Genomic DNA, 19003 nt, shown 5'->3' on the forward strand with positions numbered 1-19003 from the left:
TCTCTCTCCCCTACAAATGACTATTCTACCCTCTATCTTTTTTTGTTTTTTTTTTTTATTTTATTTTTAATTTTTTTAATTCATACTTATATAATCATACTTATATATTTTTAATTTTTAATTTTTTATTTTTTATTTTTAATTTTTTATTTTTAATTAATTTTTTATTTTTAATTAATTTTAATTTTTTTAATTCATACTTATATAATCATACTTATATACTTTTAATTTTTAATTTTTAATTAATTTTAATTTTTTTATTTTTAATTAATTTTAATTTTAATTTTTTTATTCATACTTATATTTTTTAAAATTTTTATTTAGTTTAATTTTATTTAGTTTTATTTTTAAAATTAATTTTATTTTTAATTTTTTTTCATTCATACTTATATATTTTAAAAATTTTATTTAGTTTATATATTTTAAATTTTTTATTTAGTTTAAATTTTTAATCAATTTTATTTATTATTTTTCATTAATACTTATATATATTTTTAATTTTATTTAATTTTATTTAGTTTTATTTTTAATTAATTTTGTTTATAAGAACTCCTCCAGTTCCAAACCAAGAGCGTCGAGAAATAGCTATTGCTCATATTGACAATCACTTCGTACAAATTTTCTTATATCCTCATTATCCTGTACCACCCATTCCAACTTGGTGGTGGCAACATTCATCGCATGAAGCTAAAGGATGGGTCACTCGTTACAGGATACATGCTCATTTGTGGTACGAAATAATAGGTGCACTACCATCAAACGCATCGGGAGCAGAATTTGGAGGCAATATTGATTAAGATTTCTATTTTTATATGTTTTTATATTTTTTTTTGTATTATTACATGTACTTTTTATTTGGAAAAAATATGTTTGTTTCTAAGTTATGAATGTGTTCATTATTAATTGGTAGTATTTTTTTTAGTTTTAAATATAAATTAAAAATAAATAAAAGATTATAAATATATAAAAAAAATTATTGAAAAAAATAAAACTCATAAAAAATTGATAAAAAAAATTAATTAAAAAATTAATAAAAAAATAAAATTTTAAAAAATCAATTGAAAAAATATAAGTATTATGAAAAAATAATAAATTAAATTAATTAAAAAATAAAAACTAAATAAAATTTATATAAAATTGAAAAATAAAATATTGATAAAAAAATAATTAATTAAAAAATAAAATTAAAAATATAATTATATGAGAGTTATTTTTAAATAAAATTAATTAAAAAATTAAAATTAAATGAGAATTAAATAAAATAAAAAATTTTAAAAAAAAATAAAGAGGAGGGTACATGCGTCTTTTGACAGGGAGAGAGAGAGAGGGGGGGAGGGGAGGGGTGTGAATCGGGAGGGGAAAAGCAGCTCTCATTTAAAAATGACGATCCCCGTTTCTCACCGCCTGTCGAGCAACGGACGCCACTTGTCGCAATACTTGTGATTAAGCATCCCATGCCATGCCGACTCCTTATCCTCTGGCCGTCCTCCCACCAACGAAATGCCCGCTACATCTTCTCTACCGTGCGGTTTCCATTCCCTTCCTTTCACTGCTTTGCTGCGAGCAGTAAGATCAAATTAAAGTCGCGGATGGAGAACCTGACAGCTAGCGAGATAGCTGGGTTCGGAGTGGGAACTCTCCTGCTGTGCGCAACCATAGCCGCCACTAAAGTCGACGCCTTCATCTCATCCTCCCAGAGGAGGTCAGTCCTCAAATTATACTCTTTTGTTCCTTCTCTTGTTTCTCCTTTCAGTTTTTCTACTTCTTAAACACGCCTGCTTTTCTTAAGTTGTGAAATGTTTTGAAAGTGGGAGTGGGAAGAGCGTACTTACTAATCACGAAGCAGATTACCCTGATTTTTTTTAATATCCTAAACTCCACGGGAAGTGTTGAAAATTCAAAACTTGTGTGTCAGCACAAGGTTGAATGTTGAAAACTACACTGTTTCCTCCATTTCAAGTAACAAAGAAAATAACATGACCGGTTGTAATCTGTCTGGTTCAGTAGTCACCATGGGATCATCCTCGAGAGTTATGGGAGCCAAATGAAAGGAATCCGGTCACCTTTAAAGTTAATGGCATTGGATGAGTAAGTGCTTTGTTTCTCATTGTCATTTTAAGGTGAGCCGGTTTTGGCCATACTTTGTTCCTCCAGTAGAAGATCCTTATGTTAACTGAAGCTTGAATTTCCATATCTTCATAACATGATTCGGCAGTGTAATTGAACGAGGTCCACTTCATGTAATTTTCTTGAAAGCAAATGATTAACTGAATTGCTTAAAAAAATTAACAGTGTCTCAAATTGTATAAACCTTTGACATAGTAAATAGTACCTGAAAAGAAAAATGACTATTTATTCTAATATTCTTGCCATGTTGAAGCATAAATCACATTAAAGGGATTACACAAACGAGCCTATTGTGAGGTTTGATAGATATAAAGAATTTGTCATCCCCTCTCCCTTTTTTGAAATGGAAAATGTTTAAGCTCGACTCTAGAACACAAGTGTTAACATAGAAGAAATACTATTTAAGATAGAACATCATACTTGTTACAAAAAATTTAGAATGTGAGCATTACTAGCCACCCCTATTTAGCATAAAACATTGAGGTCTATATTTAGCATATTGAATAGTGGACTATCATTTGATTTAAAGAGAGATTGATACTATGCATCATGTACCACTATTTGCATCCATGTTTTTTATATCTACATATTAGTTGTTGGAGTTGACCAACATTATGATTGCATGGTGGTGCTTGTATCTGTTAACTATTTTAAAAACTCAGTAAAGGCCTATCATAGCCTATCTCAACTGCAATAATGATGATATAAGGCAATCTGCAACATCTACTGTAATTGGTGATGTTGCTGTTAGAAAATATTGGGCTAATTGTCAGTATTGAGGAAAAAGTTGAGTAAGTAAGATTTGCAACCTTGAAGTATCTCAAATGCGACTTTGATAGTGTGCTTCAAGGTTTTAGTTTCATGAGATCTTAGTATGACTTTCTATATTTTAGTGCCAACTCTAGGTAGCTAGAGTCGAGCAGTTGGATTTTGCAGGAGGTGCTAGTAGTGAGATCTTGATTTACATATAGATCATATCTTAAATAGTAAGGAAATAATTTTTATTAGGATTGGATGACCAAGCTAGAGGGGTTGAATAGCGATCGTTAACCTACGAGTGATGACTATATGCACTTGCTATTGAACTAGAAAGGTCGAATAAGATTAGTGTAGTGGAAAATCATAAACAAGCAATCAACCACTAATCAATTGTAAACACATGCCATTTAAGGTTATTCAATAGTCCCAGCTTCCAACGCCAAGGCCTATGATTTATTGTTGGATTACTCCTCTAAAGACACTAACTTTCTCCTTCTTAGTCAATTACCGGAAGCAGAGAAACCTCTTACAAGCTCAAGATATTTATAATGGATTACAAGAAAGCTTAGAGAAAAGGGAGAAGCTCTAATAAGACCTAACCATCCTTATTTTCCCTAGCATTAAAGCCTCCAACGAGCTCTCCATTTATGGCCTCATTCCTCCAATATCTTTTGTTGTTTGTCGCCTAAAGTTGATCCATCAGTTAATTGGTCTTCATGATCCGACTATTATTGTGCAGTTATGGATCTTTTCTGCATTCCATGTCGACAATCACTCGATTGAAGCCATCAATTGTTTGATGCCATCAGTTGACTACTTAATTGACTTTGCTATAAACAGAACCATTTTGTTCAGGAACTCCATGGACCCAATTGACTTTCCCAATTGAATGATCCACTAGTTGGCTTGATATCAATCATTAATCGAATACTCAAATTATAAATCCCGAAACACTTTGGGGTCTGGGTTTCCTAGCTACTAGTCGATTGATCTCTAATACAAATTGATTAGTAACCCCAACCCCCACTACCACCACTCTAAGGTCGAGTGTGCTTATGTTGAGTTCTACCCTTCAACCCCATGGATATAGGCAACTCAACGCTCGAAGCTCACCGAAGTTTTACTCTTTGTAGCTTTACTTCGCCCCTTGGCCATCTTTCATCAGGTTGGTCTCTTGGATGCGCATGAGCCCTCGGCTCATCCACATGCCATCCTTCACCTACGGAGTCTGGCTTCATTTGCTGTCGTCCTCATTGTCTTGATGCTACTTATGTTGCAATCCCTCAGTTTGCCTCATTCAACCTATTTCTACATACCTCAAGCCATCGAGTTGTCGACCTAACCAAAGTAGGCCATTGCTCTAAACTTGCTCCAACACCACCTTAGTGCTCTTTATCTTGCAATCTTTCAAATGTCTCGTACTATTCTTCTCTAATGTCATTGGACCTCCAAACTACTGAGGGTACCACTTTGACCACGTCGAGCCAACAACATATACTTGATCTCATTGAACAACCACGAGCTTTTCGCATTCCATGTGTGTTCCTGCAAGTCATTGCACTCTCAAACATACATATTAAATACACAATGAAAGTCCTAAACTTATTCCTTTTATCTAAACATCAAAATTCAAGGTCACACCGGACCATTTGGGAGATGATTACACCAACAATCTTCTCATTTTTTTGTTGATGATCCATTTAAGTTGATTATAACAACAATGCACATGCAATAAATGCACTATCATACACCAAGACCTACACCTAAGCTTCCCCTAAAAATAGATTCTTTAAAAAAACATCATTAGAGAAGAACAAGGTTCTCACAACCTTTCTCTCTTCTCCCTCTAATTTCAAATTAAGGTATGTTATCCCCTTGAAAATCTCTAGACCTATTCCTAGGCATGTGTGTCTATCCTTATTGAATTTCTTGCCTAGCTTCCTAACTACCTTCCTATCTTTAGGAAGGGTAGGTTCATGAACCTTAATCGTAGTGTTATCATGAACATGAACCCTAGATCTATCATGATATTAGAAGCCAAAATTCTTTATGGTACATGCATATATGTATTACCCCTAAATATGGAATAATTGAAATTTAAACTTGAATTAAAGCAAGGAAAGAATACTTTCTCCTTTACCTTTAGAGTTCCCCCTTGGCATGATCATCCAACTTTCTTTCATTTTCCATGTGGTAGTGACCTCTTTCTGCATGCGTGAAGCAAATGATGTATTCTTCTTCTTAGCTTCCTTTTCCTTATAACTTGGTTTAGTAGAATTAATGATCCAACATATTTAGAATTTACCTTCTTTACCTCTTTTTTTACGAATGAGCACCGATTATTGTAGTGTTCATGTTGATTCCACCTATAGCACATGATATGCTCTTTTGGCTTATTGTCATGGAGGTGTTCTTCTAAGCTTGCTTCTTCACCTTGTTTGGACTCATCTTCATCCTTGGAAGAGGTGGATGTCTCCACACTTGATCCATCCAATGTAAAAGGCTTAGGGTCCTCTTTGACTTCCTTAATTATTAGATTACTAATGTCTTCCCCTTTTACTTCTTGTGGTGCTTCGGATTCATTTTCACTTTTCTCCACTTCCTCCTTAATTGTCTCCTTGTATTGGAATTTTTCTCTATTGAGGTTTTAATGAATGAGCACAATTTGCTCCTAAAGGTCTCATGCATGCTTGCATTCTTCATTTATCTCGTATAAGATTTTCTTTCACACCACAAATATTAAGGTATCGCAAATCTTCTTTTTATTTACTTTATATAATTTAATTTGTTGCATTTTCCAATTTATTCTTCAAATCTTCTTTCCTTCATCTATAGTCCTTTGATACCCAAAGCATGACGAAATTTCTTCCATAGTTGATTGAAAACTAACACTCCACCAAATCCTTCCTAAAATTGAAGTCCTCATGATATGGTGGTATTTTATAGTTTTCATCAAACAAAGACATGTTGTACTCCATTCTGGTCATCTTTAATTTGTCCTCTTGATTTTTAGTCCAACAAAAAGTAAGATGCTTTGTACCATTTGTTAGGATTGAATAGCTAAGCTAGAGGAGGTTGGGAAAGAGGGTGAATAGTGATCGTTGACTTGTAAGTGATGATTCTATACTCTTGCTATCAAAGTAGCAAGGACGAACACGATTAGTGCAGTGGAACAAACATAAACATGAAATCAAATATTTGTAAATCAGTCAACTAGTTGACTCCATGGACCTAGTTGACTGCCCTAATCAATTAATATCCATCATATGCCTATGTTGAGCTCTACCATTCATCCCCATAGATACAAGTCACACAACACAAAGCTCAACATAGTCTTTACTTTTTTGCAGCTTAATTTTGCCCCTCTGGTTACTTAGTCTCTCATATATGCATGAGGCCTCAGCTCCTCCATATGTCATCATTCACCCACTCATCTATGAAGCTCGCTCTCATCGGTTGTTATCCTTAATGCTCCTCGTCCTATGGTCCCTCGGTCTACCTTATACAATCTTCTCCGATCTTTACGAACTTGGAGTCATTGTGCTGCTAACCCTACCATGCCAGATCATTACTCCCAAGTTGCTCTGCTTTGATATTCCATATACTCAACAACCCAATCAATGACCATACACTCGACCTCATCAAGTCATATGAGCTCTCGAAGCTCCATATATGTCTGCAAATTCCTTTAAACTCAAACACACATATCAAATATGTAGGGACATATCTTAAATCCCAAACATTAAATTCCAATGTTACACTAGACCACTTGGGGCATGATTACACCAACAATTTTGATGTCTACATTTTTTGAATCTTATTAGTTTTTGCAAATTCACATTGATTAGATGTTCACCTGAATCTCTAGTTTTTAACGATCTTGCATGGGCAAGATGTTTGTTTAAATATTCTCCTTTTGCTAATCTTGCATAAATTAGATCCCATGGAACAAGCTCCGTTTCTACATATATCTTGTACACTAGGTGTTATAAACAAGTTTCATGGAGCAAATCTTGTTTACCACATGGCTATGAATACTATGAATGATCTTAATGGTTTCGACTATTTTGTGCAACAATCTGCTGCACTTCCATGAGAACTTTATGATGCTCTAATTTACAAGATTGTTGTAATGTTTTACATATGCTATATTATTACTACCTTAAAAAGGAGGGGAAGATCTACTATAGGTATGAAGCATAATAAAGAGTGGAGTGTTGTTACCACGAGATGAAGATCAAATACAAGAACAAAGAAAAGAAAGCATACCAAGGCATTGGATAGAGGTGAGGATGATCCGTTACTTATGTTCACTAGTGTTTAAGAATATACCATGGGGAGTGATACCCATTTAGAGAAAAAAACAAGCTTTTATCTGATCTAGGTCACTATAGGCTAATTAATCTAAATGCAACAGTGGCAAATTAACACGCAACAAATCTTAGTCTAATACAACACACACAAACTAGACAAGGATTTACTTTTGTAAATTGAAAATTATATTCAAATATATGAGATCCTAACCTCTTTTGATAAATTGATAAATCGACTTGTTCTTCATAAAACAATATACCTTTTTAATAAAAACCATAGACTTATTTTAAAAAATTAAATATATTTATATGGAAACTAGATATGCTATCATATCCTGTAATTTATAGAATATTTTTAGCTATATATGGTTACAAAATTATATTTTCTCACATTATCTTCAACATGGATATAATACTATGAAACTCTGAGCTACTTAACCCTTTAATAACTATTTCTACAAAAGTCGTCCATGTGTAATGTTAGATTACAAATCAACCCTTCTCTCTAGCCTCCTTTATGAAGTGTTAAATGTATTTCATTCCATCATGTTGAACTATTAAATTTTGAGCTATGCTAATCGTAGTTTTGTCCCACTTGATCTTCAAGCCTTCGAAGATGATTTTTAATGTAAGTAGTTCACACACACCATGAACCGTTGCTCAAAATTTTGTCTCTACACTAGACCACTATGTTGCAACATTTTGTTCTTATTCTATGTCACAAGGTTACATAAGGGTGCAATATCTTATGCTTGACTTCCTATTAACCATTGATCCAACATCATAATCATACATATATGCCTCTCGCATCATCATTTCTTTTAAACATAACAGCCTTTGTTGGTGTTCCTTTGAGACATTGTAATGCTTGGTGAGTTGCTTGTAGATGAAAGGAATGCCTACCGACACATAAACTTCTCTTGACGGAGGATAATAACACTTGTACTCATTCTAAGAAAAATAATCCAAATATCTTAGGGACAAAATTATTTGTAGTGTGCATGTTTAGATACAATGTTAAGGTTTTATTGGATTCTAAACCCGAAGAAATCCAGTTATGAAGGTTAGTGTCGAGGAAAAATCAGCAATGAAAACCAGATGGAAAAATCTAACTATGAAGGTCAGTAAAAGAAATTCAACTTTGATGGCTAATAGAAGAAATCCAATTTGAAGGCTAGTAAAAGGAATCCAACTGTAGAAGTTGGTAAAAGAAAAAATTGGCAATAAAGATCGAGCACAAGGAAAATTTGGCACATAAAAGAATCCAACTGTTAAAAGAAAAAATCAACAATAAAGGCTGAACAAAAAGAAAAAAATCCATCAAAAACTCAACAATGAAGGCTAATCAAAAGGGAAAAAAATGTAAAAGGAAGCTAGGTTGGCAAAAGAAACAAATGGCAACGAAGGCGGAGCAAAAGGGGAAAATCTAACTATGAAGGTCGAGGCCAGTTAAAAAAAAATAATAATAAAAGCCAAGCAACTATAAAAGATGATAAAGTGAATCTAATTATGAAAGTTGGATCAAAAAATAGTAATGAAAGCTGAGCAAAAAAGGAAAAATGCATCTATGAAAGGTTGGTAAAAGGAATCTATTAAAAAAATGGCAATGAAGGCTGAGCAAAATAAGTCATGAATGATGAAGGTTAAAGAAAAGAATTGAGGTATGAAGGCTTATTATAAGAAAAAGGAAAAATTCAAGAATAAGGAATCAATAATGATGATGGAATAAATGGTGAAAGATGGAGACAACAATAGATGTGTAGAGGATGACTTAAAAGAAATGATGTGTGCTAATAAAGAGAGAAGGAAAGAGAAAAGAAGTTGAATTATGCTGTTGTTGGTTTAAGATTTTGATTGAAGGCGTCACAAGGGGGAAAAAAAAGAGAAAAAAAAATTAAAATGGAAGTAGAGGATAAATGACAAACCTTATAATTGGTGAGAAGCAAAGAGATTTTAAAAAATAAAGGTAGTGGGAAGAAAAAGAATATAAAGATAAATGCTAACAATAAAAAAAAATAAACATAAAAATGAGTTAAGGAAGAAAAAATAACAATAACAAAAAATAAAGAAAACCTAAAAGGGGCTGAGATAAGGAAAATAAAAGAGCTTTAAGGTGAGAATAAAATTTAAAATAAGTTATGACATGAAACAATGTGAAAAATTGTGTTTCCCAGAGTAAATAGTTATTGTTACTAAACTTCTTGGGTTGCTATCATTACTAAACTTGTTGGGTAGAAAACATATTAGTATCACGTTCATTGGTAAGGAAGAGATGTGTGTTGCTGGGATATTTCTCTAGTTGAGGATAAAGATGCAATTGTTCATTAGTATTATGTATATATATTAAATGCCATATCAGTATATATAGGTTACCATAATATTGGTATATATTAGTTAATATATATCTGTCAATTAGGCTAATTGTCAATTAGGCTAATTGTCAATTAGTCTAATTATAGTTTCCTAAAATATATCCCTAGTTTGTATATAAATGCCTTACTATTTAATAAAGTGCATGAATATTTTTTATCTCAATATGGTATCAGAGCATTAGAAATTCAAAATTAGGGTTTATTCTATCGCTGCTATTTTTGTCCCCTAAATCCGCGTATGACAAAGCCTCTTGCCACCCCTTCTTCGTCGACACATCACGTGCCCCCCCCACCCCCCACAGTTCACTTGCCGATACTCCCCTCTCGCCACAAGGACCCTGGCTCCTTCCCCGCCGCCACTACTTCATAGCGCCACCTCCTACCCTAACACAGCAGAGAGAAAACAACGAAGTCTTCTGTCGTTGTTCTCCTCTCACTTGCCATCTCTTGCTGGCTTTCTGAAACCTTCCTTTGCTGCTACCTCACACCATTGCCTCTTGCCCTAACGTGGTAGAGAGAAAGCAGCGAAGTTTTCTATCGTTCTTTCTTTGAGCAGTCATAGTTGTTGCGTCTCCCTTCGGCGACAAACAGAGAAAACAACGAAGTCTTTTGTCGTTCCCTCTTCGAGCAGCAACAACAAATAGAGAAATCTTCCTTTGCTGCTCTCATCTCCGAGTAGCCGTTGCATCTTAGTCTTCCTTCGATAGAAAATAGAGAAGTCATCTTTTTGGTGCTCTCCTCTTCGAGCAATCACTGCATCTTAGTCTTCGTTCAATAAAAAATAGAGAATTCTTCCTTCCTTTGTCTCTTATTTGACTTCCTTTGGGATAAAACCTTATAGTTGAAAATGAGCCTTCTATTGTGACGGATGTGGTGCCTATGATGTCTAAAATCACATACTATAAGTTAAATGGTTCAAACTATTTAGATTTGAGTAAGATTGTTCGTCTTTATCTATGAAGTATTGACAAAGATGGTCATTTGACTAATGACCCTCCTCAAGATAATTTAAAGCACACATAGCTTAGAGAGGATGCTCGCTTGTTCCTTAAGATTCGGAATTGCATTGATAGTTAGGTAATTGGATTGATCAATTGATCAATCACTGTGAATTTGTTAAAGAACTAATGGATTACTTGGACTTTCTATACTATGGAAAAGGGAATCTCTCCTGCTTGTATGAGGTTTGCAAAGCATTTTACCGTGTGGAAAAACAAGATCAACCTCTAATCAATTATTTTATGGCATTCAAGAAGATATATAAGGAGCTTAATATGTTGTTGCCCTTTAGCCTTGATGTGAAGCTTTAACAATGCTAACAAGAGCAAATGACTATAATGAGCTTCCTCACTAGGCTCCTGACTTTGAGTCAGCTAAGTCACAAGTTCTCTCTGGTTCTGAGGTCTCCTCTTTATAAGATGTATTTAGTCTTATTCTCTGTACAGAAAGTACTATACCTATTCCTCTTAGTGGTGCTTTGGTGAGTCGTAATACTAGTTATGTGCCTGGAAGATCAACTAGTCACAATGCACCGAGCCCGTCGACTCCATGCCATCCTTCTCGCTAGCTGCGTCTTTCGCTCGACTTCCTGTGCTCTAAGCTCCTGCACACTTAGACACATGGATCAAACCAAAACAGGACTTAACCTAACTTGGTTGATCATATCAAAACAACCACGGGGTTCAATAATCTCCCCCTTTTTGATGTACATCAACCCAAGTTCAAATTAGGATAAAATAAATAGATCAAAAAAATTTGCAAAACATTTTAAATATTAAATTGCAATATAAGAAATTGAAAAAACAAGTATAATGCCAATTGAGTTAGAAATATTCAAATTGAAAAAAAATCCTCACTCCCCCTAACTCCCCCTAAACTTGTATCTTTCCTCCCCCCTTTGATCACATTAAAAAAACTAGGAAAAAATTTTGAAATTAAATCTTTGGGGGCAACTTAGTTAAAAAATAGTAAATCTTGCTAGTTAACCAATTTCTAAGTCATGAAATTTTTAAATAATTGACAAATATTAAAAGCATTATTTATCTAATTTGAGAAGTTTATCAGTTTGTCAATTAAATATTTAATTCAGTAATTGGCTTCCAGGCTATGGCGAATCACTAGGTCTTCTGTTTAACCTGCCATGAATTCTAAGTTTTGATTTTTTAAAGTTATTTAATTCTGAGCATGCACCTTTTTTTCAAACTATTGATTTGCATTTTCAACCTTTAAATTGTTTAATTGTCCTTTTAAATCATCGTTCTCTTTTTCTAATTTTGCCAAATCTTTGGTAAGAATTTTAATAAACTGAAAGGACTGCTTGGGGATAGAGCATGTACCTCACTTACCTTAAGTTCTGATGCTCCCCTTCATCGTTGCTTTCTTCTAATGATCCTCCCCATTCATCTATGCTCATCTCTGAGCTGGTCTCATTTTCTTCTTGATGGATTGCCATTAGGGCTAGTTCGGCGTATACTTCGATTTCAGATTCAGAAGATGACGACTCGTCCCACGTGGCTTCGAGATTATGTTTGGGCCGATCTGGCTTCTTATTCTTTTCCTTGTCTTTGTTCTTCAGTTTCAGGCAGTCATATTTGATGTGTCCTTCGTTGCAATTGTAGCATCGGGCGGTCCTTCTATTTCGAAGATGTTTTCTCATTTGCAATTTAAATTTATTAGATTTAATAAATTTATTAAACTTTCTTACCATAAGAACCCCTTCGACTTCATCGATGGATGCTTCGGAGTCTTCATCTTCCGTCTTTGCTTTTAAGGCAACATTGAGATTTGTCTTTTTTATTTCTTTAGGATCTACAATTCGAGATTCGTGAAGTTTAAAAGTGGAAAACAAATTCTCTAGCGTCCTTACCTCAAGATCCTTAGAGATGTAGTATGCATCTACTAAGGACGCCCATTCTGAAGTTCTTGGGAAGGCATTGAGCGCATACCGGATTGAATCTCAGTTTGTTACCGATTCTCCGAGATTGTTTAACTAAGTAATTAGTTCCTTGATTCGTGCTTGGGGTTGTGCTACCTCCATTGTTCATCCTTAGCTTTGTTAGCTGGGTTCGGAGAATATCTCGCCTTGCTAACTTTGCTTCCGAGGTACCTTCATGAAGTTCTAGAAACATCTCTTAGAGATCTTTGGCTGAATCGTAGCTGTCGATTCGATTGACCTCCTGGGACGGAAGGACGCTGAGCAGATGGAACTCTGCTTTATCGTTCGTCACGAAGTCCGCTTGCTCCTTCGTCCACTGATATTCTTCTTTCTTGGCTCCGTGCTGATCCGTAGGTGCTACAAAATCGTATTTCATTATTAACAGAATTTCAAAATCTGTTTTGAAGAATACCTCCATTTGGTGTTTCCATTGTGCGAAGTCTCCGTCGAATTTTGGGGGGTGAATGTTTGCACTGGCCATCGTCTTGATCTTGATTCTTCAGTCGGCGGTTAGTCCTTCTGACGCGGTTGGGCTCTGATACCACTTGTTGGTGCAGTGGAGCCGGTAAGAGGGTTGAATCGCCTGAAATACTAAAATACCCTTCTTGTTCTTTCAACTCTATTTAAAATGCAACAGTAATAATAAAATAAAAGTGACAAAAAATAAGGAAGAGACTCAGGATTTACTTGATTATAATTTAGATGATTGTTAATCCAAGGCGGTTGTAAAGCTTATTAAGAATCTCCTTCTCTAAAGGCGGAGAAGCCTTTTACACACAATGAAAGCTCAAACAGTTGATAGGAAGTTAATACAAGAGTTGATGATACTCTTTCCTAGCTCCAGGGGTCTTTTTATAGCTCTTGGAAATCCTATCAGTAGCTTGAGGGTGCCTCCAAGGGGAATGGAGGTTTATCCGTTGCTAACGGCTACTTTGGCCAAGTCGAGGGTGCCTTCCATAGGCATGGTAGGCGCCCTCCACTTGAAGGAAGTGGAGGCGCATGGGGTGCCTCGGAGGCACCTTCTATTCCTTTAGAAGGCGCCTTCAGCAGATTCTCCAACCTCTATATGGTCTTGAGCTGCTCCGATCTGGGTGATTATGGCCTACCGAAATAGGGCTCACGCGAACTCAATTTTCGGCCTTCTCCTCGAGTAGGCTTCCGCTCTGGCTTCTCGTCCCTCGAACGTCGCGTACGTTCTTCTCGTCCACCGGTGTACTCTTCCATAGTACTTTGCCCCTTGGATGCACCGAGCTCGTGGGCTCTTTTCCCGTGTCATCCTTCTCGCTAGCTGCGTCTTCCGCTCAATTTCCTGCGCTCCTAAGCTCTTGCACACTTAGACATAGGGATTAAACCAAAACAGGACCTAACCTAACTTGGTTGATTACATGAAAACAACCACGGGGTTCAACAAGAACCATATAGTTCATCTAGTATATTATCTAATCTAGGAATAGGATGACGATACTTTACTGTAATGTTGATAGCCCTGCAATCAATGCACATTCTTCAGGTTCCATCCTTCTTAGGCACAAGTAAAACGGGAATTGCATAAGGACTCGAACTTTCTCGGACATATCCTTTTCTCATGAACTCTTCAACTTGCTTTTGAAGCTCCTTCATCTCCATATGATTGCTCCTATAGGCTGGTCGATTAAGAATGGATGCTCTTGGGATGAAGTTAATCTGGTGCTCTATTCCCCTAAATGGTGGCAATCTATTAGGAACTTCAGGAAAGACATCATCAAATTTCTGCAAAAGAGATTTAACAACACTAGGCAAAGAAGGGTTATGATTGTTAGTGTTGAAATAAGCCTCCTTGTATAAAAGTACAATCATCAGCTGTTGAGAATAAAAAGCTCTCTTAACCTCTATTTCACATAAAAGCTCCCTTTTTTTACTCTCTTTCTCTAGATTTTTTTTCTTTTTCATTTTTTTCACTCCTCTCCTCACTTTTTCTTTTCTCACACTCCTTTTCTTTTCCATTTTTTCTCTCATAATCTTTTCTTTTTTCACTCTCATTTTTTATCCTCAATTGATCTTCGTATACTTGCTTAGGAGTTAATGGTACAAGAGTTATAAGTTTACCATACATCTTAAAAGAATATTTATTTGTGAACTCATCGTGCATGCCCCTCTTATCAAATTACCATGGTCTACCTAAAAGCAAATAACTTGCATGCATTGGTACAACATCACAAAGAACATCATGATACCTACGAATGGATAATGAAACCAACACTTGCTTAGTGACCTTAACTTTCCCGCAATCATTCAACCATTGTAGTTTATAAGGTATAGGATGCTTAGTGGTAGGTAAGCATAATTTCTCAACCAAGATAGTACTAGCTACATTAGTGCAACTTCCCTTATCTATAATCATACTACATACCTTATCTTAGATGTTGCAACGGGTATGAAATATGTTAATCTTATTGTTCTTCATCTTCTTCACTTGCACATTTAGAGCACGCCTAGTGACAAGGGCTTCACCTTCAACGAGATACTCTTCTACATCACTTTCCGTCAATGGTGTCAAGGCATTATCATCTTCAGACTCACTCTCAGTTTTAATATCACCATTTTCTTTCAAAAGCATACTTCTTTTGTTTGGACATTGTAAAGCAACATGTCCTCTTTCCAAACACTTAAAGCATTTAATATCTCTATTTCTTGAAGATTGAATAGGTTCTTTACCTTTGACCAATGGAGAACCAACATCTTTATTCTTCAAAAACTCGGTCTTACTCTTTGATGCAAATTTATCATCTCTTTTATTCCAACTAGATTTCCAAGTGGATGAATTAGAATTTTACCCATGCTTGATTGAACCCTTCCTTTTGAGTTGCCTTTCAACTTTCATAGGCATATGCACCATATCTTCCAGCTCCACATAATGTTGCAACTCCACTACATTTGCAATTTTTGAATTCAAATCTTGTAAAAATCTTGCATGGTTGCTTCTTGATCCCCTCCACATTGGCTCGAATCATGACAATCTCCATCTCGTTGTGGTATTCCTCCACGGTCTTGGATCCTTGGGTTAGACTTTGTAGTCATTGGTACAAATCTGGATAGTAATGTGATGGAATGAACCTCTTTCTCATAATTGATTTCATCTCTTCCCAAGTGCCAACAGGTCTCTCGTTGTTTCTTTTCCTACTTAGAATAATTTGATCCTACCAAATAATAGTATAATCAATAAATTCAACAACAAATTTTACCTTCTTCTCTTCAGAGTTATGACAATCAAACACTAATTCCACTGTCTTTTCTCACTCCAAATATATGTCCGGATTACTTTTGCCTTGAAATAAAAGAATTTTCATCTTGATATTTTCCAAGTTTCTATCAACATAATCATTCATCCTTACTTTTCTACCACCAATTCTAGCATGGCCTGATCTGTTACTAGAAGCTCTAGCATCAATGTCCTTAGAAATGCCATCATCATCAATGTTGTTGTCATCACGGTTATATTGCCTTGAACTTCATGTAGGAACTCTACCAGCTTGGCTATTTTGCAATATAGAAATTATATCATCTTGTCTCTTTAATCTGTCGAGGATTTGATTGAATCTGATTTCTATGTGTTCCAAATGTTGTCTCAAGGCACGTTGTTCAAGTGTTTCTCTAGGTCTTGCTTCCTCTCTACTTGTCGCCATTAATATAATCTGTTGTCACTCAATCACTCAACTCACTAATGTTAACTCTTTAAATAACTTAGAATTGTGACAATTCCCTATAGGCGTTCTTTGACTAATTGAAAATCCCAAGGGTATTAGGATAAAAGATAGGGATTGATAGAAGAATGTAAATTGCAGAATTGAAAACTTAGATTAAGGGCTGAAAGGAAATTTGCCAGAATTAAATCTTGGCAAAAACTTAAATAGAATTACGGAATTGAAAAAAAAAATATAAGTATATTAGGTAAAACTTTAAAGAAAATGCGGAGTATACTAGACAAGATTTTAAAGGAAATACGGAATTGGAAATATAAGTATTCTAGGCGCTAGGTATCATGATGATGTTCTTTGCCAATGCATGCAAGTCATTTTCTTTTAGGTAGACCATGGCAATTGATAGGAGGGTCATGCACAATGGGTTCACAAATAAATATTCTTTTAAGATGCATGGTAACTTATAACTCTTGTACCATTAACTCCTAAGCAAGTATATGAAAATCAATTGAGGATAAAAAATGAGAGTGAGAAAAAAAATTTGTGAGAGGAAAAAATGGAAAAGAAAAGGAGTGTGAGAAAATAAAAAGTGACGATGAGAGGAGTGAAAAAAAATGAAAAAGAAAAAAAAAATCTAGAGCAGAAAGTAGAAAAAGAGAGTTTTTATTAAAAAGAAAGAGAGGTTTTATTCTAACAGTCGATGATTCTATTTTTTTCATCACCCCTTATTTCTATAATTTCAACAAATTACCCTCGTTTTTTGGACACGTCACTATGACAGATTTTAGTTTCGTCATTAAATCTGGCTTGGTTCATGAAGTTAAATATATAATTAATTGAGTTCAGTGGTTGTTATTTCTTCTTTGCAATTTTTTGCAGTTCTTTGGGCATGTGTAAGAGATGCGGAGATCTAAGAATGATTGCATGCTCGCGGTGTAAAGGAGTTCGATCAGCCAAGAAAGGAGGCCCCTTTAGTTTCATCATGTTGGAAGAGATTTCTGAGGCTTTGGGAGATGGAAGAACCCAAAAACAGTTGACACCATGCATTAATTGTCAATCTAAGGGAAGATTGCCATGTCCGAATTGCTTGAAGCTATCCTGATACTTCCTATTTCCTCGGATATATTTCATCCAAGTTTCATAAAATGTTTTCTGCCGGAGGACAAAAGACACCAACTTCACCAATTTTACAGGCTGTTAACGTTTTCAAGTGTGAGCAATCAAAATGGCAATGCTATATATCACAGGTGGCATACGTGCTAACATGCAGGGGTAGCGACTGCGAACTTGTCTGTCGATGGCAAGCTAGTTGCCAACATTCTCAATGTATTTTTCAAACGTTGCACTGAAAATGTCACTGTTTATGGTTAGCAAGTACTTCGATTGTTGAAGTAATTGACAAAATGTGTTGGTGAAATATTCGATTTTAGTTTGCATCATGTTTGTGCATTCATTTGAATATCCCACAGTTCAATTAACAACAGATTTATCAACCAATTTATTTCTTTTTAAAATAAATGGTTTAACTGCGTTCAAAGCCTACATTTATATTTTGAAAGAACAAACGTAGGCATAACATAAGTTGTGCTTTTGCACATTTTGGGGTCATAACACTCCAATGAATGTTGATACGGGTTATAGCTAGCGAATCTAAAAAATAATGTGATAGTCAAAATTAAAGTGATGTAATAGTCAAAGTTAAGATAGAGGGATATTTCACACTTGGTCTTGTTAATCATCCAGTCTTAAAATTCTCAGGTTCTGCTTGCATTGTTCTGAAGCATAGCGTTCGGATAAGGTTGGTCGGCTATGCATTCAGTCGAGTATAAGGACTTTAAGGTTTTACTCTGAAATTAAAGAAACAATGCACTCGATCAGCAAATAGCTGGCTGTGTTCAAAGGAGCCCGACCGAATGAAAAGCCATCCGGACTCTAGGCAATTGGGTCTCACAAAAATCTTAATATACGATCGGCCGGATAAGGGTCGATCGAACATAAAGCTCTCTGTGTACATCTGGTCGGACAAAGTCCGGCTAGGCTCAAAGACACTTAGCCTCACAAAGATCTTAATACCCGATCGGTTAGATAAGAGTCGGTTGAACATAAGACTTTTTGTGTTCTGGAGTGTGAGGACAAGAAACTCGATGAACAATTCCATAAGAGACAAGATGACGATGGAGAGAGTTTGATATTCGCCTCCCAATCAAAATGAAAAGAGAGTATTTTACGATTAAAAGATCGTTCAACTTGAATTTGAAAATTACAGAATATATCAAATAAATCAGATTTCCTTCTCATAGGATAGAGCCAAGTATATTTACTAAAATGATCAATGAATATAACATAATATAGGAAACCTTGATTAGACAAAATATGTGCAGGGCCTCAAACATCATAATGGATTATTTCAAGTGGAAAATTAGAAACATGATCAGATGAAGAGAAAGGTAGCTTATGACTTTTAGATTCCATGCAGTCCCTACATGAATGAGATGAAGAGGAGGTAATAGAAGTAGGTAAACCATACCTATTGATGATTGACTGAACAATACGAAGGGAAGGATGACCAAGTCGAGCATGCTAAGCTGGTTTATTTGTGTGTTCACCAACAAAAGTTTTGATTCAAGAACTCTGAAGACAATAGAGTCCATTTTTTATTCTCCCATAAAACACAATAGCATTTGTTCCTCTATTCTTTATAAGATAATGATTATGATGAAACTCAAAAATGACATTGTTATCAAGACAAAACTGACATGTGGAAAGTAAATTTTTAGTGATAGATGGAACATGAAAGACATTGCGCATGTGAAAAGTTCA

General features: G+C 35.1%; 1 protein-coding gene across 2 annotated transcripts; it reads left to right on the forward strand.

The window, feature by feature from the left end:
• The first annotated feature begins 1405 nt into the window (after positions 1–1405).
• On the forward strand, positions 1406–17622 carry LOC122041047. 2 transcript variants are annotated; one of them, XM_042600582.1, is made up of 3 exons: positions 1406–1702; positions 2005–2088; positions 17063–17622. In XM_042600582.1, exons 1-3 carry the CDS (start codon positions 1455–1457, stop codon positions 17283–17285), a joined length of 555 nt encoding a protein of 184 aa, XP_042456516.1. In that variant the 5' UTR covers positions 1406–1454; the 3' UTR covers positions 17286–17622. The 2 variants fall into 2 exon arrangements, with proteins under 2 accessions (XP_042456516.1, XP_042456517.1); XM_042600583.1 differs by lacking the exon at positions 2005–2088 and having other exon boundaries at positions 1415–1702.
• The last annotated feature ends 1381 nt before the right edge of the window (positions 17623–19003 follow it).

Source organism: Zingiber officinale, chromosome 2A (genome assembly GCF_018446385.1).
Source record: "Zingiber officinale cultivar Zhangliang chromosome 2A, Zo_v1.1, whole genome shotgun sequence".
Lineage (NCBI taxonomy): Eukaryota > Viridiplantae > Streptophyta > Magnoliopsida > Zingiberales > Zingiberaceae > Zingiber > Zingiber officinale.